At 39.9% G+C, this 26,960-nt stretch overlaps 1 protein-coding gene across 1 annotated transcript; it reads right to left on the bottom strand.

Annotated features, from left to right (window-relative positions):
- Positions 1–1,494: 1,494 nt before the first annotated feature.
- On the bottom strand, positions 1,495–19,283 carry kcng4a (potassium voltage-gated channel, subfamily G, member 4a). Its single transcript, XM_063067145.1, has 3 exons — positions 17,801–19,283; positions 16,149–16,938; positions 1,495–4,634 (listed from the first exon to the last, which is right to left on the bottom strand). Exons 2-3 carry the CDS (start codon positions 16,899–16,901, stop codon positions 3,855–3,857), a joined length of 1,533 nt encoding a protein of 510 aa, XP_062923215.1. The 5' UTR covers positions 16,902–16,938; positions 17,801–19,283; the 3' UTR covers positions 1,495–3,854.
- Positions 19,284–26,960: the final 7,677 nt, after the last annotated feature.

A 26,960-nucleotide genomic window follows, 5' to 3' on the forward strand; every position in this document is an offset into this window, starting at 1 on the left:
AAAGCAGCAGGAAGTCATCAAAGGAGTAATCTACAATTCAAGAAAAATACTTTCACTAAATCCAAAAACAAGCAAGCCAATTATAGGCCTCTGTAAAATGCAACATAACACAAAATGGCATTAGAAGACCTATAGAATGGGCAGTGGCAAATTGACCTTAACTGATAAATGTGGGGTGGGGTGTCTTAATGGCACAAACAAAAAGATGGCCTGCCCCTCAGAAAATAAAATATCAAATCAGTTAAAAGATCCAGGAATCTTGGGAAAAGTAATTGAAGGTAGCATTGGAGGTCAGCCAAGCAATTAAGAGCTGTTAACCTTGAAATGGCATTTATTTCTTGCAGAATTCAAAAGCAGTAAGGTAGTTAAACACTTAAGGTTCTGGGCACACTTACATCTGCTCATTTTTTATCATTCTATTGAAAGGAGATACAGGCATTTAAGCAGATGTTTACAATAATACACCAAACTAAGAGATTGCAACTATCATGAAAGATTGAACAAGTTCTGAAGATTTTCTTTAGACATTACAGCAACCCCATTGAGTGAGGTTGAGGGGAGTAAGTTAATGTTGGGGGTTTAGAAAACGGGAAATGATAATAATTTATTTATACAGCACTTTTCGTACAAGCAATGTATTTCAAAGTGCTTTACAATGGGATAAAGTGCAAACATGAAAATAAAAGATGAAATGATGTTAGTTAAAAGCAAAACTAAATAAATCGGTTTAGAGCTGGTGGTGTTTAGAAGTGTCAACTGAGCCTACATCCCTTAAAGTTTTTGATATTAAGTTCCACAGTTTAGGAGCGTCGTTTAAAAAAGCTGATCTGCCAATTATCTTTTGAGGGAGATTGTTTGAACTTAAGAGACCAGCAGGAGAAGACCTGGGAGCTTGAACAGGATTATAAGACCATTGAAAGCTTTAAAAACAAGTAAAATAATATTAAAATCAATTGTAAAAGATATAGGAAGTCAATGCAGAGTACTGTACGAGGGGTGATTGATAAATTCGTGGCCTAAGGTAGAAGGAGTCAATTTTAGAAAACCTAGCACATTTATTTTTCAACGTAGTCCCCTCCTATATTTACACACTTAGTCCAGCAGTCGTGGAGCCTACGGATCCCTTCTTTGTAGAAATCGGCGTCTTGGACCTCCAGGAAGTGGTCCACAGCAGGGGTGATTGATAAGTTCGTGGCCTAAGGTAGAAGGAGATGAGTTATACAGCTCCCGTTCATGCACATGCAGTTCAACTTTTTGAGTGATTATGCAGGAAGTTTGAAGTTAACTCATCGCCTTCTACCTTAGGCCACGAACTTATCAATCACCCTTGCTGTTGACCACTTTCTGGAGGTCCAAGACGCCGACTTCTACAAAGAAGGGATCTGTATGCTCCCCAACTGCTGGACTAAGTGTGTAAATATAGGAGGGGACTATGTTGAAAAATAAATGTGCTAGGTTTTCTAAAATTGACTCCTCCTACCTTAGGCCACGAACTTATCAATCACCCCTCATAGTTAGGATGGAAGTGATATGCTTGCTCATCCTGATTTTAGTTAAAAGTCCAGCAGCAGCATTTCTGAATGAGTTGAATTTTGTCAATAGATTGCTTTGGAAGACCAGTAAAAAGTGCGTTGCAGTAATATACAAATACTGTGCAAAAGTCTTAAGCACATATATATAGCTCAGGTACATAAGACTTTGGCACAGTACTGTATTTATCAACGTGAAGCAGAGAGCGAGTTTGTAAACCTTGTGAGAGCATAGGATGTTGGGAATGCCAAAGATCAAGTGCCATGGGAGGTGAGTGGGACAGATTGCATAGAAGGAGTACCAGGGGCAGGCAGTGGTGCGGATGTAGAGAAACCCAGCCCCGAGACACCAGGCAAGATCATTTGATGCCAAACAATTTGCTTATTGATCATTACAAAATGTCTCTCTGGTGCTTTCCACTCCCTCTCCTCTACCCTTTCCCTTCCAGTTTTCCCAACCCTACTCCCTTCCTACTCTCAGTCCACAACAGAGGTCCATATCAGAATCAAGTTTATCATCACTCACATAGGTCATGATTTTTTTTGGAGTAGTACAGTGCAAAACATAAAATTACTACAGAACTGTGTGTGTGTGTGTGTGTGTGTGTGCGTGTGTGTGTGTGTCTGTGACTGTGTGTTTGTATTTGTGTGTGTCTGTGACTGTGTGTGTTTGTGTGTATGTCTGTATGTATGTGTGTCTGAGTGTGTGTTTGTATTTGTGTGTGAGTGTGAGTATGTGTGTGTGTGTGTGTGTATGTCTGTATGTATGTGTCTGAGTGTGTGTTTGTATTTGTGTGTCTGAGTGTGAGAGTGTGTGTGTGTGTATGTTTGTATGTATGTGTGTCTGAGTGTGTGTTTGTATTTGTGTGTCTGTGAGTGTGAGAGTATGTGTGTGTGTGTGTACCTAAGACTTTTGCACAGTACTGTAGTCTATTCGATACAAAGGTTACTTGATAAAGATGGACATACCTTTATTTCTTACGTGTAGAAATGCTGCCCTGGTCAATTTCTTTATGTGGGATTAAAATTCAAATCTGAATCAGGGATAACCAGGCTTGTTACTTCTGATCTTTCAAGAAAGGGTCTTGATATTTATAGGGCTGCGCTTCCTGAGAGCTGAGGTTGGAGGGATTGTGGCCACATGGTGTAATAATGTGAGACACTGGAGGATGAGATCCTTGTGTGTTCTGCTGTTGCTAACAGCAAGATGTCTTTCAAATGATTCGTCCAGCTTTTCTGGCTGGCAACCTACCTGATTGATAAACTGACTATCCATTGGATGGGGAAGCGCTCAGCACACAGTAAAGGAACAGGAATTGAGAAAGGGAATAATTTTTGCCAAAACTATTTAGCAGATAAGGAAGAAATCCCAAGGATGGGAGTTAGTGCTGAGAATGAGAAAGATTGTCACTATACTGGAAATTATGTTTGGTAAGAGATGACAGTTAAGGATGGAATTGGTGATTGTGTGGTGCTGGAAGCTGTAGAGAATGACAAGGAGAAGAAATCAATGTTCAATTCTTGTTGAAGGATTCAAGATTTTGACCACAGGAGAAATCACTTTTGATTTTGAGGAGCCTGGCGTTATAGGATCGATCCGTGTTCAGGTGGTATACAAATAGTTCTCAGTCAAGGGTTCAAACAAGTAGTGTGTGGTTGTTAGATATATTGCAGGGATTAACTGATTAATCTTGCTAAGAACATTTGGTCCTACTCAAGATCCATTAGACGTGTTTGATTGGCTTATCTGCTGGATTTGTCAGGGCCCAGAAATTATGTCCAACATGTCAAAAGTAGCTGTTTTCTTTAAATAAAAAGAAGCACAGTGTTTCTTCAAAGGGTTTATCACATGGCCTTCTTCCAGGGTAAGGATTGCCACCTACCGCTTCCGCCATTTTATTTAACAAGGAAAGAGCAGGTTTTAAGCAAACTGCATTGCTATTTCTGCTTTTATAATTTAAGTTCTCAACCCACTAAAACTGACCCAGTATTGAGAATTAATGTTGCCCCTAGTGTTTCCCAAGGAAGAATCCAAATTAAGGAATTTGTTTTTTTTAACTGAGGAACCAGTTTGCATTTGTAAATCACTATTATTTGGAATATTAGTGGGCTTGAATTTGTTCAGAAGGAAAGTAGATAAGGACAGGAGAGAAAAGGGAATAAAAAGATATACTGTAAGTCTGAGATGAGGTAGATGGAATGAGAGAAGGTTTGTGTAGAGTATAAACACTACCACAGGTTACTTGGGCAAATGGCCTTTTGTAGTGCTATACATTCCTTGTAATTCAACACAAATAAGGAGCAACAACGAACCAATCCATAAAATTACAAGTAATTGAAAACTTTTTTCTCTTTGCCAATAAATTCATTAGAGCAATTGTTTGTGTCATTGAAGCCTTCATTCTCTGAGTGCTTTGCTGCCTTTTCAATGCATTTCAGCCGGGCCTGGGCCCTCTCTTGTTCTTGTTTTAGTTCAACATATGCACGGGAAAATGCATGGAAAATAGAAGTTGCGGGAAATGCCATTATTAGGATCCCACTGAGGATGCTGCTTAGAGCCACCACCTGCCCAGGAATACTCTGAGGCACCATGTCGCCATACCCGACTGTTGTCATAGAAATGATAGCCCACCAATAGGATGCAGGAATACTGCTGAAGTCTCCTCCTTTTCCTGTCTTTTTCTCTGCAAGGTAGACAAGTGGTGCAAATAGAGTGACAGACACGCAGAGGAAAAGAAGCAAGAGTCCAAACTCACGAACGCTCCGCTGCACAGTAAGACCCAGTGTCTGAAGGCCCAGGGAGTGCCTGGCAAGTCTCATGACATACAGAATCCTCAAGGCCCGCAATATTCGGAGCACCAGCCCCAACTTTTCCAAATAGATGTTGCTTCCTGAAGATTTATAACTATCTCCGGGTCCTTTGTCAACCAAGAGCGAAATGTAATACGGTAGAATTGCCAATATGTCAATAATGTTCAAAGGTCCTCTCAGAAACTGCCACTTGCTTCGTGCCTGAATAAAACGTAACACAAACTCCAAGGAGAACCAGGCTACACAGATGGTTTCTATTATGAACATGTTATAGCACCTCTGGGAACATTTATCCTGCAGACAAAATGCCAAAAAAAAAGGAAATACACATAATTAGTAATAAAAAATGTATTATTTGAATATCTAATCAGCAGTTCACAAATTACAAATTTCATTAATTCAAAGATCTGCTCCCTTTTCACTTAATATCCAATAAATCTTGCAATCATTTATTTATCTTGAATATTACTGATTAAGAATTCCATTATTAATGTTTAGAAGATGGTGGAAGCACTTGCAAATCATATGGAAATCTGCCTACTAAACTCAAGTTCAGATACTGCTAAGATATTAGACTATAAGACCATAAGCCATAGGAGCAGAATTATGCCATCTGGCCCATCGAGTCTGCTCCACCATTCAATCATGGCTGGTCCTTTTTTCCCCTCCTCAACTCCAGTTCCAGGCCTTCTCCCTGTAACCTTTGATGCCATGTCCAGTCAAGAACCTATCAATCTCTGCCTTAAATACACCCAATGACCTAGCCTCCACAGCTGCATGTGGCAACAATTTCCACGAATTTACCACCCTTTGGCTGATGAAATTACTCCGCATCTCTGTTTTAAAAGGGCACCCCTCTATCCTGAGGCTGTGCCCTCTTGTCATAGACTCTCCCACCATGGGAAGCATCCTTTCCACATCTACTCTGTCTAGCCTTTTAACATTCGAAAGGTTTCAATGAGAACCCCCTCATCCTTCTGATTCCAGTGAGTACAGACCCAGAGCCATCAAATGTTCCTTGTTATGATAACCTTTTCATTCCTGGAATCATCCTTGTGAACCTCCTCTGGACCCTTGTTCTTGTTGATAAATCAAAGGCGTGGGTTCAGAAAATCAGCACAAACCATAGCCTGTGCTAAGACAATTCTGAGGAAATGTGGCACATGCAGTCTTCTGAGGAAACATTAAACCAAGATCCAATCTGTCATGTTGGGTGGATATTAAGGATTTTGCATTTGAAGAAAGGCTTGCTACTTGCAGCCCTGCTTGCTTTTCAGATTTGTAAAATCAAGACATCACTGAGTGTGTTTTATTTGGGAAACACTGTGTAGTGCTAATATTTTGACTGTAGCATTCGGGAGCTGTGTTTTAGAATTAGTTGCATCTTTAACCGTGCTCATCCAATATAACTGTAAACTGGCATCTCCCTGACAAAGCAGCACATCACTTTGCTGGCTCCTGTCCAGAAAAAGAAGCATGAATCCATTTCAGCTAATTCCCACCAATCAGTCTATGCTTAATCATCAATGGAGATGGAGACATGACCAGCCTTGGGCGACACAGTAATGCAGCCATGTCACAGTCCATTTACTCAGGTTCACTCTGATCTCTGGTGCTGTCTGCGTGGGGCTTGCGAATTGTCCCTGTGACAGCAAGTGTTTCCTTCTTATAAGTTGATCGGCCTTTGTAAATTGTCCCAAATGTGCAGGTGAATGACAGATTCTGGGTTGAGCTGAGTTGAAATGGAGAGAATAAAAATGGGATTTGTGTTGGGTGCTTAGAGCTAGGTGGCCCAAAGAATCTGTTTCCATGCAGGATGACTGTACTCCTAGAGGCATTAACTTACCAATAAATGCTTGCTCTGATTCTGCTGGTATTATTTAGCTCTAAATCTCTTGGTGCAACTTGGACAACAGAGCTGAATTCTGGGGACCGAAATGACTTCAAGGAAACATTTAACCTAAGACATCACAAAAGGACTTCCTCAGGGCTTTGTCCTATGTTTAACATCACCTAGATGGGAAATTTATTGGCTACTGTGAAGATGCTAGTTAATAGAAGGCAACCTCTTAAATCTTCTCTCATCAATTCCCAGATATCCTAATGGAAGTGTTAGATATCGGAATAGTAAAGGAAAATTAATTAAATACTAATTGGAAGTACACATCCACTAAATAGCAGAAGGTATAAGAATATATTATACACTAATTAGCTAATATTAGAACATTGTACAGTGCAGCACAGTACAGGCCTTTTAGCCTATGATACTGTATGCATGTTCTAACCTGCTCCAAGATCAATCTAATGCTTCCTTCTTGCATAACCTCCATTTTTCTTTCATTCATGCACCAATCAATAAGGCTATTAAGTGTCCCTAATGTATCTACCTCTATCACCACCCCCGGCAGGGCACTCCATGCACTTACCAGTCTCTGTCTTAAAAAACTACCTCTGACAACCCTCATTCTTTCCTCCAATCACCTTAAAATTATGCCCTTTGGTATTAGCCATTCCTGCCCTTGGAAAAATTTCCGGCTATACACTCTATCAATGCCCCTTGTCATCTTGCACATTTCTGTCAAGTCACGTCTCATTCTCCTTCACTCCAAAAAGAAAAAACATAGCTCACTCAATCTCTTCAAATTAGATTTGCCCCCTAATCCAGGCAGCATACTGGTAAATCACCTCTAAAACTTCCACATCCTTCCTATAATGAGGCGACCAGATATGAACATGAAATGCTTGATTCTTTCTTCACTCGCACTTCCTTGATGCAGTGGAGTGATGATAAAGTCAAGACTGCACTGTAGCAAATGCATTATCCAGTCCTTTATTGAGATAATCAGTAAAAATTGATATATTACATTCACCTTGCATGGGAATTGTTTAAATTGCACTGGATAACACAATGCAAAAAGACTGCATTCATCCTGGTTGTAGTGATACATATGATATTGTATAACGTTAAAGTTTAAAATAAAGTTTAACAATGAACTCAGTTCTCCTCAACTTTTAATATATTAATCTAAGAAAGAATCTATGTGGGTGACTGGAATGTATCTTAGATATATGAATAATAGAAAATCCAAACCAGTGGATATCCAAAGGAGAGTAACAAGAATTTATTGTGAGGCTACTAGTTTGAAAATACTGGAAATCTGATTTTTATCATATAAAGAATTCCAATTCACTAATGTCTGTGACATGATGAGTATATCCTAATATTTGGCTGATGTTTTAGGCTTGTGGGGTTTACAATAACTAATTGACCTGCATGGACTAAGAATCAGTTGAAATCAAACTATTTTGTCATCTGGAAATCAACATGGATTTTGTGCTGTCGAACTAGTGACAGTTAGAATTTCACATAATATGCCTCATTATCACGGGGTAAAGACAACTACTGTGGTTCGAGCTGTACCTGGAAAGAGTAGCAGGGATCTCAGCAATATTACATGGCTTGTATTAAAATCATTTTTGAGGATATTGTCCATAATGATAACACTACCTAAAGGATACATGTGGAAGTTAAATGAGTATTTTCTCAGTTTAAATAACTGCTCGATGAAAATCCTATTACGTACACTTACACTATGCAGACAGTGCAGCATATTTAATGATTAAACTTGTCAGCCATGCTGTACAACAGATACTGTATATAAGGAATCTGCTTTGGCATACTGTCAACATAGCATATTAGTTGCTTATTGAAAGCCAAGACTCTTGCAGTGAATGACAGATCTCAAAAGATTAATCCCATTTTCTGGAGCATTCCGAATGCTGTTTATTCTTTCATGTTGAATTTGGAATATACTGACATAACATAAAGAAAAATTATTAATATAGAAGGTGCTAAGAATTTGGATTATGTTGGAAGATACATCTGTAAATCAGACGTAAGTTTGTGCTGCAGGCTTTAAAGATTTTTGCAGATTGTTGAATTTATCATTTTAGAAAGAGGCACTTACTAGTCATTCAAATGCTGACATTCTATCAGTTTAGTCCAGCAAAGCATCTCATCCTACTGGGAGACCTTGTGAACACTACTTTTATTAAAAGGCACATCAATGAGATATAAAAATGCATTTGTACATCTCAGAATTGAAATAAGTCATTTTAAACTGAATGCATAAAGAATTTCTGGAAAGAATTGTGAAAATGTTGTCTCAGAAGAATATAAATGTACGATCAATTGTTGGGTTTAAAAGTCAGATAGATACGTACTGGGAAATTAAGGTTAACAAAGCACATGAAGACCTGAGAGGAACATAAATTTAGAATAAATAACATTACCGCAACCCAAAATATGGATTAAGTAGATCTGTGATCAAAATAATCGTGTTCCTTTGATTTGAGTTACAGAAATAAGTGCAGTTGTAAAATAAACTCATTCACGATTTTTGCTTTGCTTTCCACACACAAGTGAAAATAGCTTCTGTGCTGTTTGCTCTATGTTTCTACCTCAACTTAATGTGGCATATTTCTCCCCAAGCTTATTTATTTTGCTGTCAAATTAAAAGAAGGTGTTCCCATTCAGATACTGCAGCAAGTAATCAATTCTATTTTTCATTGTTTTACAGAACAATCATAAAAGATTGTCTTTCAAAAAAAAAAGCCCTAGGTGCAATTGGTAATGAGCCCCGAGCAAAATCTGTAAAGGCCTTTTACGGTCGGAATATTAGTCAAATAACTGATAAAGCCCGTTGTTCCTAATTACAAGACAACACTATTAAGCAAATAAAGCATTTATAATTTTGTTGATAAGACAAAGTGAATTTTATGAACTCCCTGCTGCGGTGGTAAACTAAAAGTTGAGGGAGTTTCCTTTTATATAGCAACATGCTGAATTTGATATTGGAACATGTTGAAAAGTTACTTTCTTCATCATATTTAAATATGCACATTGGTTGATCAATAGCTTGACTCACACAGAGAAACCTGTACTGTATCAGAGGAAGAATTTTATGTTAGCTCTGCTCACTGACATTTTACTGAACAAAATCATTATGGATGATTTTTACATCAGTAGCACGGATGTGAGGAAAGATGGAAGAAGACATTTTATGTGCCTTGGAAGACTGTTTAGAGTGACCATTTGAAAGCATAGACGATTTAATATTATATTTTCAGGTTACTATCAGGGGAGATAAATTAATAATTAGGAATCTTGCATTGAGAGATTGAGAGGAGAAATCAGTTGAAGATTGCATCTGGAAAATTATGAGTTATGAACTAATGTAATGGTGCAGCAGTACATAGCTAAAGATTTAATGACAATAAGTATATATATATATAAAATTAATGTTATTGAGTGGCCAGGATGATTATAGAACCATTTCAAATAGTATTTAATACCAAATCCCATACACGTATCCATAGACAACTTGGGTAGCTTTCATGAAAGAGCTCAAAGAAGTGGAGGTGCACAGGTAGATGGGTTAGTGAGGGAACTCCAAGAGTTTAGGAACTAGGTAGTCAATAGTGTGTCACGGAACAATGAGCGATACTCAAGACAGTAGAATTCAGTGAGTGCAAAGATCCTGAAAACCACAAGAGGAATTACAGGGAAAGGGAGAGGTGAGGTCATAGAGGTATTTAGACATTTTAAAATTAAAGCATTGGTGGACCAGGAGTCAGAGTAGGTCAATTGAAAGCATTATGTGGAGGGAGAATAGAGAAAAAAAATTTTGGTTGAGATAGCTCAGTATTAAATGGATTGATATCTAGGTCCAATCACCTTTCACTTCCCAAACAATGCTGAAGCAAAAATAATCTGAATATGCAATGGATCAATGAATATGTCAGAAATTAATTCTTTCTTCAGCTCGCTTTTTTTTCCCTTATATTCCACTAGCAGCTGTTATGTTCATTCATTAGAATACCATCATACCTTAAGTTTCTACCATATTCAGAACTTCTGGACTGTCAGTTTAATTTTGTTTTTAAAAATTCCAGGAAGTCTCACTAAATGAGGAATGATTATGCAAATATGAGACCTGACTACAAATATAGTCAAATTTATAGTCAAAAATCACTGTTTTATATGCTTTGTAATTTACAAAAATATTGTTCTTAAGAAAACACATCATGTATTTCTTTAGGAGAGAAGCAGTGCAAATGCAAGTATCTGCTGTTTTCTGGTAATTCATATCACACTGTAGCATTGTCAGACTCTGATGAAAATATACCAGCACTATACACCTCCTGCCTTCTCCGCAGATAGACATCCATGATATAGGAACCCAATAAAATGATGAATTATGAAATGAGAAAGAATGTGATTTTTGAGACTATAAACTACTAATTTCTAAAGGCATCAGGCAAAACAGATCAGAATACGTTGATGCTCCAGTGAGCTTTGTAGATAATTATAGAATGAGATATCATTAGTATATAGTTCCTTAGCTTTTACAGATATTACATTCGCTGTTCTCTAGTTATACGTAGGCAGTTGACTCTGGGCTGGTATGAGCCTTTGTGTGTGTGGCTGGTGACAAAACAACTTCTATCTATTGTGCCTTTCATAATCTCAGGTCATGTGAAAATGGCGTACAGTCAAAAAACATTTCTGAAGAACAGTTACTAAAGTTGTTGTAGGGAAGTGTTGTGCTCAGTTTGCATAAAACATAGTTCCAACAAACATGAGTAGAATAAATGTTAGGGTAATATATTAAGTAGTTTGATTGAGGAAACAATATTGGTCAGGATATAAAACCTATTTTTCTTTAAACAGCACTATAAAAGTTTTATGTCCACCCAGGTTGGATGAGAACTCGGTTTATTTTCTTCACCAAAAATTAACACTTCTATGGAGGTCATAGGCCCAGAGGGCAACCTGTCCTGGGGTTGGAAGCAGGTCTGTGTGTGTGAGTAGGGTGGAAAGAAGGAAATGGGTATTGTTTCACTGTTGTTGCTTTCTTTTGTTCTCACATTGTTGCTGTTGCAGCTTGTGTTGTTCTGCTAAACACGATGGCATGCTATTTAGTGCCAGAATGTGGGGCAACACTTGCAGGCTGCCCCCAGCACATCCTCAGATTGTGTTGGTTGTTAACGCAAACAACGCATTTCCCTGTATGTTTCAATGTACATGTGGTAAATAAATGAATCTGAATCTGCATACGGTGCCTCATTACATTGTTATGTTAGGTTTATGTAATGCATTACTGTTTGATATTCTAAATCTCTGATCTAAACCAAGAGTACTATCAATGTGTCCCTTGTTGCTTGTGTTCGGTTTTAATATTAACATGTCCCACATACAGAGAACAGTGAAATTATCTGAAATTTTCTTCCTGATGTTTATAACATTATAAAAGAATTGACACACTAGCCTATACAGCAGGGGGCCTCAGTGGTCCAGGCAGCATCTATGGAGGGATATGGACAGTTGACATTTTGGGTCTTTATAATGTTGACTTTCAATTTCCCTCTATAGATGTTGCCCGACCAGCTGAGTTCCTCCATCTCTTTGAGTGTTGCTGCAGACTCCAGCATCTGCAGTCTCTTGTATTTCCATCTGGTGTGCTAGCCAGCAATTTAAGTTTGCTGAAATAATTTATTGAATATTGGTGTTTAGAGCTTTGCATGTATTCCAATTATGAAAATTAATTGGGTTGTGTTTTCTGTCTCATTAATAGAAGGAGAAATAAATCTGTACCAACAATATGATTTCACCATTAACAACACTTTCTTTATGCTGATGTGGTAGTAAATTACACTCCGTACCTTTTAGGCAAAGATAACCATAAACCAACTTTAAAAGAAACACTACCTTAAAAACGGAAGCTTGAATAAGCCTAAAATTGCATAAAGCAGAAAAATATAGATGTCAAAGCCACAAACTTACTCATGTATGTGTCATAATGCTACTACCTTGAGGAGGTAGTCAAGTTTGGTTTTTGATTTGTTTACCAGAGCTTTCTGTCCAACTTATATGTGGCGTGAGGCAAAAAATGAGCTGCTGAAAAAAGTCAGTGGATCTGGCACCATCAGGAAAGAGACAACTGTTGTTTCAGGTTGAGATCTTTCACCTGGATCTTATGCTCTGAGTTTACTCAGCATCTTGTGTTTGCTCCAGATTTCAGCATCTGCTGTTTCTTGTTGCTACACCTGTGACACAGCTATGATTATGAGATATACTGTAGTTTCCTCATGAAGGAAGACACCCTAAGACACATTAGAAATCAACAATGATTCTCATTTATCCAGTATATCTAGAATTGGTTCTGAATGAGATCTGGCAGTACTCATGGACAGTTATCTTTTTTTTAGAATTAGGTTAAATGTGTCAAGGGCAGATAACATTAAAGCATTCTGTCTGAGTCCTAATGAAGATTCTTGGCCCAAAACGTTAACTGTTATTCCTCTCCATTTATGCTGCCTGATCTGCTGATTTCCTCCAGCACTTTTGTATGTGTTTTCCCATCTCGGTTCAGTGTTAATAGTCCAAAATGAAATCAGTTTGGCCAATTTCAATGAAACTTCCATCACAAGCTTAAGCACCGATAAACCTCTTTCCATTTTAATCTGATGGGCACTAATCTGACAAAGGATTGAAGGGGGACAGATTTGATCAAAGGTGAAGATCTTAAATAAATGAACTGATTCTGAAGTCTGTTTGGACTGAGTGTTCAAAATGCAAATTCTTCGATAAAATGGTTTATTTAAAGCATCATATTTGCCCATTAATCTGCTGTAACTTGAATTTCTCTTACTTGGGCTGTTTAATGTATGGTTAAGTTGGGTTTGAGTTCTGCTGCAAATTTCCTTCTTTTTTCTTGAAATACAGATTTATCTAGAAATATCTAATTTCATATCTTCATATTAAAATATTTAGTTTTATTAGAATTTAAAAATGCTTTTACTTGCAAAGCTTTTTCTTTCAACCGTTAATTTTGTTTGGTTGAAACACCTGCACATTTTGAAATAAGACAGAAAAAGGAAATATTTAAAAACAGAAGAGGTTCTTGTTCCAAAGTTCTTGTTGTTTATATGCACTCCTGCAGGTGGAGGAGAGTTTGGGAGAGGTAGATGATCGTGTTGGCATTCTTTGTGTGTGTGTGTGTGTGTGTGTGGAAAGGGTAGGTCTGCTGTATCTCTGACTTCCATGGTTTTTCCTTTGTTTCGTGACTATCTGGAGAGGAAGAATCTCAGAATTGTATACTGCATGCTTACTTCAATAATAAATGAATCTTTGAAAATTCCAGAGTGTTTCCAAACAAATGAAACATTTATGATGTACAGTCACTGTTGTAATGAAGGACAAGTGTAGGATATAAGTGTTGGATAGAGGGGCACAGCACATCCAGTGCAAGGTGGTGGTTTTGTGCATACACATCCACCCATACACCCCATCTTATTAAGAATATTGCCATCATCATTACGTGCCACGTCTTACGACCATGAATGTTCTTGGCAAAAGCGTCTTGCCATTGCCTTCTTCTGGACCATGTCTTTACAAGACGGGTGACCCCGGCCATTATCAGACCTCTTAAGAGCCTGTCTGCCTAGCATAACCAGGACTTATGATAGGCAACAGCTGCTCAACCAACTATCTATGCTCCCATGGCTTCATGTGATGCTGATCAGCGGGAAGGGTTGGGGGGGGGGGTTAAGCAGGTGCTGCACCTTGCCCAAGGGTGACCTATAGGCTAGTGGAGGGGAGAAGCACTTTACACTTCCTTTGGTAGAGACGTATCTCCATCTTGCCATCCCTGTTAAAAATATAAACCCTCCAAAAGCCAAAAAAAAATTAATTCCTATACATGATCTTGTACAAAGAATTGAGACATAAAGCCTTATAAGCAGTATTGAGATAGGTAGCCAGACAGGAGTGCATTTTCTCATTTCTCATATTATTGTGCGTTAGGAAGCCCTTCTGACCATCAGATCTCTGTCAAGTGCTACAGAAATCCCATTAATCCCAATGCCTCTCTTATTACTTTGTAATTTAATCTCAGTCACATACCCATGAACATTCGTCTCCTCTCCTACCAGGAGGGGAATTTATAATTGTCACTTCATCTAATAAGTAGCATATCTTTTGGATATGGGAGAAAACTATGGGAGAACATGTAAACTCCATAAAGGCAGCACTGAAAATTAGACTTAAAACTGATCACTGGGGCTGTGGCATAGCTTCAGGATTTGCAGCCCCTGAGAGTGGTAGAGGGTGGATCATGGTGCACATTTCTGTCACATCTGGACTGAAGCATCCACCTAGATTTGATGTTTGAGTCTCGGGATTAGTCACTGCAATGTCAGTCTTCATTTCACTCAGAAGCGAGGATTCTTATTAAAGTGGAGTTAGAGACTAGTGCGTAGGAATTGGATTTTACTCTCTTTTGCTGCACTAAACTTGTGCCGAATGTAGTGGTCATGTCCTCTCTGATCTCCAGGGAAAAAATGAGATTTTGGGTAAAAATATATGTATTTTAAAAAGTACTGTTATCCAGGTTCATGTACTGATAGGATGAGGTGTTAAGGCATAAATTCATGAACTGAAATGGGATGAGGTGCTCCAGTACAGATTCATGCATTGAAATGGGAACAGCATGATCCCTGACAGGTCCTGTGACACTTCCATTCTTACTGTTCAAAGTTTAAAGTAAATTTATTACTGAAGTACATACTCTACACATCACTATATACTGCCCAATTATTCGTTTTCCTGTAGGCATTTACAGGAAATAACGAAATAGATTTTATGAGAAACTCTATGTGACCAAGTGTGCAGAATAGCACAAATTATGCTGATAATAAACAAAATTAGTTAAATAATATTGAGAATGTATGTTGTAGAGTGCTTGAACGTGAGTCAATAGGTCATGAAGACAGTTGAGTTTTGAGGTGAGTGAAATTGGCTCAGTGTGCGAAGTCAAGAAGTCTGCCCATGACAGTCACACACAGCGACTGAAACGTTTGCCATGGAAATGACAGAAAATGCAGTGGAGGAAGAAAACTGCACCTGCCTTATGTCAAGGCACCCACTTTCCCTCGCCAACATCCAGCACCCTACCACTCAGCCACTGGATGAATTGATATCCAGGCCATAAGTGTCCGTAAGCTATTGCGATGTGTAGTATGATCAAGGTGCAAGTGATTGCAGGCATAGCACGCAAAATATATGCAACAAAAGTGTTGTGATTAGAACACCACATTAATTTTCTGCAATGCTAATCATGAAACAATGAAACTGGGAGATGCCAAGCGCAGGGTATTAGTGGGATAGTGCAGGTCTTTAGTTATATGCCATTCACAGATCCTCAGCCATGTGCTTATAGAATTTCATGACAGTAACCAAGATTATAGGTTTCCTTCACAAGCACCAATTTCTAACAACAGTCAATTTCAGCATTGGTGCTACACATACTCATTGTGGTCTAACATGCAGAAACCTCTTTTATGCCCAATTTGCACAGAGAAAATATGTGCATATTGACCCAATTCTGGGCAAGGGAAGTTTTATTGCAGTGATTGTTTATTAGTCTGTTGGTGGCCTTATAATTTCCTTCCAGTAGACTCGATGGGCCAAATGGCCTAATTCTGCTCCTGTGTCTTATAATTGCCCTGAATGTCAAATATATTTCCAAGCTATAAGTTCTTTGATTCTCTGAGAAGACCAAATAACTTCATTATTGGGATTTGACTAAGTTGTAAACTATTTAATAGAAACGACATGATTATGTGACCTAAAAGTTAAATACTGCAACTATATAGTTTTATAAGAAGTTTTTCTACACAGATATAAAGAACTAATGGGACCTCCAAATATAATGACAGTGCATTATATTAAATAAGGGGACTTACCCGGTCTTCTTCCGACCTTAAATCTGGCATTGTACCAATGCAAAGACTAATTACCGTCATAGTGACAAATAAAATGGAAAGACAGGCAAACACTTTCCCAGGCAGTCCTGAATGAGGATTCTCCACCATATCTCGCAGTTTGTCCATATAGTAACCCAATTTGCCGTTCGTAGCCAGATCATCGACTTCCTCCTCCTTCCTCTCTACCTCCTCTCCTTTCCTGATCTTCGCCACCTCTCGGACTCTCCGAATGAGTTTCCTGCGGCAACAGGTCTCCAAGTTGGCCTCCTCTATCCCCCAGTAAGCAAGCTCTTCTTGGAAGGACAGGGCACACATCTCTCTCAAAAGCCGCAGTTTGCCCGCAGAAATGAAGGTGATGATCATGCGGAAAGCGCACGGGTTCCTATCAAAGAAATACTCGTTGGAGGACTCGTCATAATCGTCGCAGATCTGCACGATTTCTTCATAGTTGCGGCAAAACTTTAATCTCCCAAGTCGTGTAAGTGGGAATTCGTCCAAAGTTAACCAGGGCACCAAGTACTTGGCACCCCCCACGTTGAGGATGATGTGTTGCTTCTGGTCTATTTGGGTCAGTTGATTTGCACGGCGGATCCTTCCCGACCGTCGGTAGTAGGCTCCTTTGACAGGAGCGGTTTCGGCGTGAATTAAGGGAGCAATCTGATTTAAGGAACTAGAAGACGAGTCGCTCAGGTTACTGTTGTCGTTGTCGCTGCTTCGGGAAATGATGGGCATGGTGATATCAGTGCGTTACAGAGGGCGACAGAGTCATCTGTGCACAAAGAAGAGGGTTGGTTATATGGAGACTTCTGTGTACCTTTAAAATCAATAAGAGCCAACACGCAACACCTAGATGTTTACAACACCTAGAAATTTACTTATTCAGGAGGAGACACAACATCCTTTGGCATAGACTTACAGTAGAACATAAGGTCGCCGACCAGAGGCGCTAATTGTTGAGCATTTTCTCTGTGTTTTTCTTTCATTAATGAATGTCCGGCTTCCGCGGATTCTAGCTCCACGACTCTGAGGAGCGGCGAGCATGGCAGCAACTTTTCAAACCTGGCTTGATTGTTGTAAGCGTTCATTATCCCTACCGTGCCCACATCCCTTTCCTTTGATGGCTAGGAGTTTCCCAGTGAAATATGTGCTTGTTAGGGAATAATCTAACTTTGTACCGGCATTCATCACAACCACAGTAAAATGTGCCAGTTCCGCTCGAGCTAATCTCTCATACCATTCGGATTCAAATTCAACCGGGACTTAAATATTAAACTGGGCGTAACTGGATCGCTGATTCGGAAACAATAAGGAACGTTTTTCAAGTTGAAAATGCCTGACAGTTTCGGATAACTCCTGATTAACATGGTCATGGAAGGCTAAAGGAGCAGATTACTATTGGCAACTGCCAGTCGCCTCCTCTCTCCTCCCTGTCATGTTGGTGACAAGCATCCAAACTCGGCTACCTGGCAAGTTCTCTGTGGAGCCGGTGGAAAGGGAGGCTAGTTTGCAACATCATTGGGCTGGTAGCAGCCGATTCCAATCATGGATTAACAGCAAACGCATTGAGCTAAAGACCATGCGGAGAACAGCCAAGGCATGCGGAGAAAGGACTCAGCAGTGAAGAAACTTACCGTCACTCTGGGAGTAGTTTAACTCGATGTTAAAATCCACGGTACCATCCCTTGCCAGTTCCTGGAAACCGGAGCCTGAAACTTCCACAATCAAAGCTCATTATCAGCAAAGACTTTCCCTGACATCGATTGTACACGCGTTCGCTTCTGCACGGTTCGCGAAAATGCAACGATACAAAGCATGACGCCGATACCGTCTTGTTGTAGGGGGCAGTCTTCAGAACAACCGTGCCGTTGCGCGGATATCCTCCTCGCTTGCTTCCATCTTACTGGGGTCCCGGGACACAGGGGTAGGAGGGTGGGCAGTGGTGGTGCTGCTCGCTGTCAACAAGCCCTGAATGCATTCCTTCTGAAGCGTGCATAGTCTGGGCTGCGAGTGCGAATGGAAGGAGCTGGGGTCGAGCGTTAAACAGTCATAGACTAAACTTTGAGCTTGTGCACTGTTCAGCAAGGCAGCACGGTGAGTAGCCTGCTCTGAGGCAAAGGGGAGCCGAGAACTCCCAGCAGTAATTAGTATGTGGCAGCAGTAATTAAACGGGACATTAAAAAAAACACTCTTTTGCAATCCCTTTTAACTTTATTCACTTACTCCCGAAGGAAGCCGTAATAAGCGTTAAAAAAAAAAGCTCCGAGACATCTTTTTATCACTTCCGTGCGAGTGGTTTCTATTTGTGCGATGTTAACATTCCGTTGTGAACCATCCCATGATAGGCACGGAGCCACCAGTAGCCGGGAACTGGCGAAAGGAACGGGAGCCCTGACGATGGCGCCTTATCGAGAGGTGTACCTTTTGATTTTCACCTGAATAGTGACAAAGTTCCTTCGCATGTTTACAACGAAGAACGAAAAATAGACGGAATGTACATTCCCGGACCAAGCTATTGATCGTCTTTATCATTTTCTTAAAGGCCACTTTCATGTGACGAACACAATATTCCAGATCTCTTGGAAACGCGCGAAATGCCAAGAGTAAAAATCAAGAATCAAACCAGCAGGTGCTCAAAATCTAAAATAACAACAGGAATTGCTGGAAATACTCAGGTAGTCAGGCAGCATCAGTGGAAAGAGAAACAGTTAAGGTTTCAGGTCGAAGATCCTTGTACTTTTTGCCATTGCGCAGAGTTGCAGAGAGAAGTGAAGTCGTGCTGCCAGTGCACAATCGGATCAGTCAAAGTCCATGCCAAAATAAAAGCATCGATAAAAGCTAAAGGAACAGTGAAATGCGTCATTTCGCGCCAACAACAATCACAATCCGAGAACTGTGCAGAAGTCAGCCCACCAGTGACGCTATGGTTCCGATGCCAATATAGTACACACTAACCCTAACGGCAAGTCTTTGGAACGTGGGAGGAAAACAAAGCAGTCAGGGGAACCTCCAAAACTTCTTACAGGACGTGGCAGGAATCAAACCGCACTCAGTGATCGGAGCTGTAACCGCCATGCCTACCGCGCCACTCCAATAGAACGATATGGAGGAACTCTGGTCGAGCAGCACTGAGGGAGGCGGGAGTAAAAGGACCTGTGACATCATGGTTGTTGCTCCGTATTCCAGCACCAGCAGCCACTTGTGTTTCCGTGTGTGCATCCCAAGCTTCTTAAATCAACTGGTTCCGTTTATAAACAGAATCTAGGCTGATTCCATAGAGTGAAGCCCCCTGTCATTATTCCCGGGAAAGAGTAATCTTGAAAAGCACCATTCTACGGATTATGGAGACACAACAGGCTGCAGACGGGGGCTCTGGAGCAACATAACAAACTATAGAATATGAGCTACTGATTTTATATAGAGCAAGATGCTTAATTTGGGTTTAATTGCCTCTTACTTACGATGTTACTTCACCCTGAGTGAAATATCCTCTGTTTCACCCACTGCATTTCAACACCTACTCTGCAGCTGATTCTCTTCCTCAGCTCTTTTGAACGGTTCCAGACATGAGACTTTAACTCTTTCTCTTTCTACAAAATAGTAGAATTCTTCCAGCAATCTCTGTCTTTATAGTACTGTGCAAAAGTATTTGGCATACACACACACACACACACATATATGCATGTTTATGTACAGTGTGTGTGTGTGTGTATATATATATATATATATATATATATATATAAAGGTTAATTTATTATCAAAGTATACATCTCTGAAATTCTTCTCCAGATAGCCAGGAAATCAAGAAAGAAAAGAACTGCAGCATGATCAATAACCCTCCCCCCACCACAATCCTTCCTCCCTGCACAAAAAAGCAAAATCGGAATAAGCACATTGACCCTCAAATCCTCCTCCCCTGCCCACAAGAAAAACGAGAAAGATCGGGCAAAAACACAGAGTATAAAAAAAACTATAAGACTAAAAAAAAAGTCTATATTCCAAGTCCATATCCAAAATTCAGAAAACCTGGGTAATTTTCTGAGGGCAGAGTGGCAGCCTCTTCCCTCCCTGATAGCAGGGCAATCCTCCAGCGATCAAGACGGTCTCTCCTCTCTGGCAGAGTGATTCCCTAACAATCAAAGGGCAGACTTCCCTCTCCTGTAGCAGAGCCACTCCCCCAGTGATCAAAAGGCAGGTAGCCAATGCTCACTTCCTGCATTCGCCTTGATGTTTCAATCTCCCTCACTGCCTTAATTGGTGAACAATGGAAGCCTTAATCAGTGAAAATAAGTCAAACGTTGGCTCCTGCCCTTCCCGCAGCCTGCTCGCCATGAAGTTCGTGCACATTATCTCTGCCTCCCAGAATCCTCTTGGAGACTGCAGTGCACTGAAACTCCCAAGTGATCTCCAAGCTGCAAATCACAGGCTCCAAGAGTTCCAGAATCACATTCAAGATGAAAAACAGTCATAAAAGATATAAAAGAAGTGAAATATATGGTTTCATGAACTAACTAGAAAATGTCAGCTGAAGGACTGTTGTATGCAGGTGCCATCTTATTGATATATATAATTTGTTGTTCCCTTTCGCACCTTGTGACTCATCGGGCAGCATTTTCTTTTGCTGCTTCCTTACCATTTGTCTATTTTTTAACACAGCTGAGTTGATAGCTCCATACTCAACCCAGGGCAGATGGAAAGCATGCAAGGAGCCAGTGGAATTCGAACCCGGGACCATTGACCTTGAAGTCCAGTGCTGATATATATATATAGATCAATCACACTGGGGTATGCAAGGATTTAAGCTTTCACAGGAACATTAGCATCCTTCAGGCTGGTGATCATCTAGCAACAGTTGATGATTGTCTCAGTATTCACCCTTGAGTGACTGTTGTTATCTGATGGAGTGATAGCTTGTCTCATTTTAGAAGGTCTAGAAAGCATCTCAATGCTAATCTTAAAAGCAGAATAATTATATATATCTGTATCTAGCTAGGGTGTCTAAGACTTTTACACAGTACTGTAGTAATATTAGGTATTGCATTGTACTGCTCCCACTAAAAAAAATCCTGACATATGCAAGTGATGAATAACCTAATTCTGATATGGGTCTCTATTGTGGATTGGGAGTGGGAGAGGGGAGGCAGGAAGAGGGAAGCCATGGTTGGGAAAAGGGGAAAGGAGAGGGGAAAGAGCAGGAAGCACCAGAGAGATATTCTGTAATGATCCAATAAGCCAATTGTTTGGAATCAAATGACCTCGACTAGTGTCTCAGGGCTGTGTGTATCTGCACCTGTGCCAACCCCTGCCCTGGCACTCTTCCTCTGCCATCTGTCCCACACCCCTCCCATGGCACTCCACCCTCACTGTTCTCAACATCCTTTCCTCTTGGCAGCTTTAAAAACTTGCTTTCTGCTCCGCGTTGACAAATATAATTTGATGCAAGTCTTAGGCACCATAACTAATTATATGTGCCTAAGACTTTTGCACAGTACTGAACACAAAGAGGGGTGGTTGTTACAATATAGACAATTGTCCCCTCACCCCAAAAAAGCAATGTGTATAAAACACAAGAGATTCTGCGGATATTGGAAACCCAGAGTAAAACACAGAGAAAATGCTGGAGGAACTCAGCAGGTCAGGTAGTATCTATGGAGAGCAATAAACAGTTGACATTTCAGGTCATGTCCCAATGAAGGGTCTCAGCATGAAACGTTGACTTCTCATTCCTCCCCATAGATACTGATTGATTTGCCGAGTTTCTCTAACATTTTGTGTGTTTTACTCTATATTAATAAAATGCATTCATTTCATCAGGATATTATATTTTCTTCATTCCACGCATTTCACTGCATTCCTGGCGAATGTTTACAATGTTAGTGACAAATTTACATGTCACTAACGTTTCTTCTTCAGACATCCCCTCAGTGAAACCTGTGTGAGGTTATCATGGAGGACCCAACCCTTCATGTCTTTTAGCAGGAGGATTCATACATTGGCCTTTCTCCACAAAATCTTTAGAAGAAATCACTAAACATCAGCTAGTACTGTAACTTGGAATGTGCAAGCCTTCATGTGTGGTCAACTCTTTCACAGGAACACTAGTCTACTTCAGACTGGCGATCATCTAGCAATAGTTGATGGTTGTGTCAGTATTCACCCTTGAGGGAATGGAAAATAACAGTTACTGTATGTGATGGAAAAGTTGCTTGTAACATTTTAGAATGTCTAGAAAACATCTGAGCAATAATAAGACCATAAGACAAAGGAGCAGAAGTCGGCCATTCTGCCCATCAAGTCTGATCCGCCATTTTATCATGGGCTGATCCATTCTCCCATTTAGTCCCAGTCCCCCGCTTTCTCACCATAACCTTTGATGCCCTGGCTACTCAGATACCTATCAGTCTCTGCCTTAAATACACCCAATGACTTGGCCTCCACTGCCACCCATGGAAACAAATTCCATAGATTCACAACCCTCTGGCTAAAAAAATTTCTTCACATCTCTGTTCTGAACAGGCACCCTTCAATCCTTAAGTCATGCCCTCTCGTACTAGACTCCCCCATCATGGGAAACAACTTTGCCACATCCAGTCTGTCCATGCCTTTCAACATTCCAAATGTTTCTATGAGTTCCCTCCTCATTCTTCTAAACTGCAACGAGTACAGTCCAAGAGCGGTCAAACGTCCCTCATATGTTAACCCTCTCATTCCCGGAATCATTCCAGTGAATCTTCTCTGTACCCTCTCCAACGTCAGCACATCCGTTCTTAAATAAGGAGACCAAAACTGCCCACAGTACTCCAAATGAGGTCTCACCAGCGTCTTATAGAGCCTCAACATCACATCCCTGCTCCTATACTCTATTCCTCTAGAAATGAATGCCAACATTGCATTCACCTTCTTCACCACCGACTCAACCTGGAGGTTAACCTTAAGGTTATCCTGCATGAGGACTCCCAAGTCCCGTTGCATCTCAGAACTTTGAATTCTCACCCCATTAAAATAATAGTCTGTCCATTTATTTCTTCTGCCAAAGTGCATAACCATACACTTTCCAACATTGTATTTCATTTGCCACTTCTTTGCCCATTCTTCCAATCTATCCAAGCCTCTCTGCAGACTCTCTGTTTCCTCAGCACTACCGGCCCCTCCACCTATCTTCGTATCGTCAGCAAATTTAGCCACAAAGCCATCTATTCCATAATCCAAATCGTTGATGTACAATGTAGAAAGAAGCGGCCCCAACATGGACCCCTGTGGAACACCACTGGTAACTGGCAGCCAAAAAGAATAGGACCCCTTTATTCCCACTCTCTGTTTCCTGCCAATCAGCCAATGCCCTATCCACGTATGTAACTTTCCCATAATTCCATGGGCTTTTATCTTGTTAGGTAGCCTTATGTGTGACACCTTGTCAAAGGCCTTCTGAAAATCCAGATAAACAACATCCACTGCATCTCCCTTGTCTAGCCTACTGGTAATTTTCTCAAAAAAATTGTAATGGGTTTCTCAGGCAGGATTTTCCTTTGAGGAAACCATGCTGAGTTCTGCCTATCTTGTCATATGCCTCCAGGTACTCCGTAACCTCATCCTTGACAATCGACTCCAACAACTTCCCAACCACTGATGTCAAGCTAACAGGTCTATAATTTCCTTTTTGCTTCCTTGCCCCCTTCTTAAATAGCGGAGTGACATTTGCAATCTTCCAGTCCTCCAGAACAATGCCAGAATCTATCTACTTTTGAAAGATCATCGCTAATGCCTCCACAATCTCCACAGCTTCTTCCTTCAGAACATGAGGGTGCATTCCATCTGGTCCGGGAGATTTATCTACCTTTAGACTATTCAGCTTCCTGAGTGCTTTCTTAAAAGGAGAACAATTATAACTGCCTGCCCCTCTTCCAAGGATATGACTGAGTGTGGATAGAACCAGAGAAGTGCTCAGTGTCTGTTGGCTTGTTGAAGTTCTTTCAGGCAAGCACTTCAGGAGATGCAATGTAACTGGACAAGCATTGTAATGTTTCACTTTAAAATGTTGGAAACACGTGAGAAAGGTGAGATGAAATAAATAAATTGGTTTGAACTTCAGAACTCTCTAAGGTTATAAGCCTCATTCACTTGTAACTTCTTAAAGTCAAAAATGAATATATTTCCAAATATAAATAGACATTTTTAAAAAATCTATATTTTGACCTGCTCTGTTAAACAGCTCTGGTGGTTTGCTGTTTAACAGCCTATTTATCAGAGAGGTGTGGCCATGCTGGATACAGAAAAAAACAACTTTTATATTGACAGAGATTTTTAAATAGACAAAATTTCATTGAGGGTTCTGAATATTTAACCAAGTGAGTTCAAGACCATTGTAGATTTCAATATTCACCAACACTGCTCTACTCATGAACATATCCTGCTTCAGTCTCATGAGCTTCTTGACCCCAATACAATGGAAAATATTAGTGGCTTCAAGCCTTCCTCATGATTCTTACATTAAAATTAGCTTTTTCTTGGCAGATAGCAATTATAGCTAAAAAAGCGCTTCCAATCTTTTACAGTACAACAGATCACCTGAACCAGAATAATAATCAGTATTAGAAAAAGGCCTTGGGTTTCAACTTGTCAACACTGGTTGGAGTGGGACCTAACAACAACCTTCCTAACCAGGCGCATAGATCCAGAGGTCACCAGGTAAGAAGATGAATCATACTGTGCTTATAAACAAAGTATCTAAAAGACTTATGAAAGAACACCACGGGGCAGGAAAGAAGATTAGTCATAGTTGCCTAATGAGCCCCAGGACCCATACTAGAGTTGAGAACAAAGGTCCTTGGTATCAAGCAGACAGAAAGGGGAAAAAATGAAAAGTTTTCATACCTCTTGTGCTTATACGATTCACCTTTTAAAACATGAAATTCATCAAAATATAACAAATGAAAATTGCTAAAAGTTAGAGAGTAATGTACTAGAATATTCTTGATACATTTGATGGAATATTTGATTAATAATTAAATTAGAGTTGGAAAGAATGATGTTTTATTACTTAATCATCCAAAGTTATCAAGTTATAAATGCTTTAATCTAAAAAACAATTAAACATTTATTACTCGAGACACCCTTCAGAGACTCAGGAGATTAAAGAGTACATGGTGAAAACGTAAATTGTTTGATGCTTCACTGATCCTCACAGACATTTCTTAGAAATATATTTAACTTGTCCTAATGATATGCATTGAAAGATTTTTATTTGATGAGAGGTTGAATCATCTGACAGAGAAACTGTATATACTGAAAAAAATTGTACCAAGTCACTTACTACAAAACATTCCAACTGTTTAAATTGCCAAGCTGTGTGCAGATGTCACAGATGCTAATATTCAGAATCAAAATTATGTTGTTTATTAACACCAGCAGGTGTTGTGCAGCAGTAGTACATTCCAATTCATAGTAATAAAGAACTATAAATTACAGTAAAAAGGTTAAATTAAATAAGTCATGCAAAAAGAGAAAAAAAAGTAGTGAGGCAGTGTTCAATGTCCATTCAGAAATCTGATGGCAGAGGGGAAGAAGCTGAATGTGTGTCTTCAGACTCCTGTACCCACTTCCCAAAAGTATCAGTGAGAAGAGAACATGTCCTTGGTGATGAGGGTTCTTAATGATGGATACCGCCTTTTTGAGGCATCATCCCTTGAAGATGTCATGGATGCTGGGGAGGCTAATTCCCATAATGGAGCTGACTGAGCTCACAACTTCTGATTCCCTTATTTGGAGATACAGCACAGAACAGGTCCTTCAGGCCCAACAAGCTGCACCATCAGCAACCCACTTATTTAACCCTAGCCTAATTACAGGTAAATTTACAATAACTAATTAATTTACTAACTGGAATGTCTGTGGACTTTGGAAGAAAACTGGAGCACCTGGAGGAGAACATGCATGCTGGAATTGAACTCCAAACTCCAATGCCCTGAGCTGTAATAGCATCACACTAACTGCTGAGCTACCCATCTACAACAGACAATTAAGCAGAAATCCAAAATTATTTATTTCCTGATATAATCTCTGTCTGTGCAAAGACTAACTTTCTTAATTACATTTCTAAAATATATTAATTAGATTACTGATACAGGTTAAAGGCAGGTGATATATCTGAATGGTATAGGTGAAGAACCAAATCTTTAAATCAGACCATAGCCTTAAGTAGTTAGGCATGAACAATTTTCTTTTATTTTGAGGCATTAGTAATATTTCTCTATCAAGATTCAAATAATAAAACATTTCTGGAGCTGATCATCTTTTTATTAAAATGCCATAAAATATCCATTGATTATTGTAAATAGAACATTTTTTTGTGGGAAGTTAAACTTTTAGTTGGGTATGTTTTTATAGTGCTACACCTAAATCCACATGTAACGCTCTGGTTCACACTTTAAGAGCAGTCTGTTCTGCCTTCAGCCTGTCTGGGTTACCGTCAAAGATAAAGGGATGCTTGGGAATGTGTGTCATCCAATTAGGGTAGTGGAATTGGGAGAAGGGTCCAGAGAACGCTGGGGGGAGAAGATTTGTGAGGAACACGAAGGTTGATCTTTTTTTGGCGGGAGATGAAGACAGAAGACACTGGAGAGAACTGATTATAGGATTCGATCCATTGGGAAAGCGCGATTCGATGGAGCCACGGCAGGAGGTCTACCAAGGATCTTGAGCTGCAACCCTGTGCACATTTGACCGTTAAATTATAGTGGTCCCTTTTTGTTTTTTTCTTTCTTTTCTTTGCTTACTCTTTAGTTGAGTTAACGTTCA

Source organism: Mobula hypostoma, chromosome 14 (assembly GCF_963921235.1).
Source record: "Mobula hypostoma chromosome 14, sMobHyp1.1, whole genome shotgun sequence".
In the NCBI taxonomy this organism is placed as follows: Eukaryota; Metazoa; Chordata; class Chondrichthyes; order Myliobatiformes; family Myliobatidae; genus Mobula; species Mobula hypostoma.